The sequence below is a fragment of the Olea europaea genome, unplaced genomic scaffold (genome assembly GCF_002742605.1).
Source record: "Olea europaea var. sylvestris unplaced genomic scaffold, O_europaea_v1 scaffold27816, whole genome shotgun sequence".
NCBI classification, from domain to species: Eukaryota; Viridiplantae; Streptophyta; class Magnoliopsida; order Lamiales; family Oleaceae; genus Olea; species Olea europaea.
The window spans coordinates 1-1,465 of NW_019246284.1; the positions used below are offsets into that span (position 1 = coordinate 1).

A 1,465-nucleotide genomic window follows, 5' to 3' on the forward strand; every position below is an offset into this window, starting at 1 on the left:
CATGAGTTCATTAAAGGTTTGTCCAAGATTTTGGAGAAACTGTTTCTTGTTAGAGATGCTAATAGGTTCCACAAGTTTGAAAATGGAGAATGCTCCTGTGGAGATTATTGGTAATACCACTTCAATACTTTTACCATACTGTATTGAATAAACTTGAACAATACATAAAATTGAACAAGACAATGGATGCAATTTCAATTTTCTACTTCGATACTGTCTAATTCAAACCGAATAAGTAATTTAACGTAAATTATTAGCTGAATCTCGCGAAAGGCCAGAACAAATGACTTGAACCCTCGTAAAAAGAACGCTCATTCTTATTTTGAATATCCCCGAGCCCATCACGCAGGCCATGCCCATGTACAGGCAAATGCTTGGTCAAATGTTACAATAAAACTAAGCAATTTGTTCATATAGAAACCAAAACTGTAATGCCAAGGTAATAACATTATAAGGGGGAAATCAAAGGAGATTAAGCTACAAAAAATCCAGCAGCCCCTATGACGCGAGACCAACAGCATTACAATAGATGAGGCATATACTCAAGCATTAGCCAGCATCTGCTCATGAATGTCAGTATCCGGGCTTCCTTCTTCTCTGGCAGAAGTTTCTCCTTGTGCTCCTTCAGTATCTGCTCCACTGTCTTTTTTGCCAGACCAACCATACATTTTTCTCCGGGCATCCCTACGTGCTGCTCGGTCAGCTAATTTGATTTCTCTAAATTGCTCTTCTAGACGATCCTCATCCTCGGGTGTGAAGAAAACTACCTCCATCTTCCCAAGTTCTTCGTACATCTTCTCAATTTTAGCTTTCCAGAAAAGGCCCATCTCCGTGTCCATCTTGTGGTATGGAGTTTTTAGCAAGTACTCATCTATCCCGCCTGCCTTATCTATACAGCGGATAGCATGAGTGGTTACCTTAACACGAATGTGGCGATCAAGAATGTAGCTGAAGAGCCGTTTGTCCTGCACATTAGGCTTCCAATTCCTCCTTGTCCTATCATTGTTATTAAACTAATAAGATTCAATGCAATATCTTCATTATTCCCTCATTCCATGGATGAGAGTTGAATATGCATAATGGAAGCTAAAAGAAAGTATCGTACTCATTACTTCTTATACCATAATTGCAAGTCAGTCTCAAAAATTTACTACAAAATACTCCAAATATAACTAGCCAATGTACTAATTTACCAGTAATTGAGGGCATTAAAGTTAAATCTAGCTACAATTTTTTAATAAGCAATCACTAGATATATCAATTCTATGGTTGGACTGTCAGCACTAATAAATTGTGTCAAAACAGACACAGCTCACACCTTGGATCCTTATGTTTTCCCCATTTCCAAGCATACATATCAATAAAATCCAGTCTAAGGCCATATAGATACTTTTTACTTTAGTTTCACTTAAGGTGTGCTATTTTGTGCCAAATATACACAACTTTTGCTCAAAAGAGTATACGC

At 37.7% G+C, this 1,465-nt stretch overlaps 1 protein-coding gene across 1 annotated transcript; it reads right to left on the reverse strand.

The window, feature by feature from the left end:
- Positions 1–284: 284 nt before the first annotated feature.
- On the reverse strand, positions 285–1,449 carry LOC111383871. Its single transcript, XM_023008053.1, has one exon. It carries the CDS (start codon positions 837–839, stop codon positions 543–545), a length of 297 nt encoding a protein of 98 aa, XP_022863821.1. The 5' UTR covers positions 840–1,449; the 3' UTR covers positions 285–542.
- Positions 1,450–1,465: the final 16 nt, after the last annotated feature.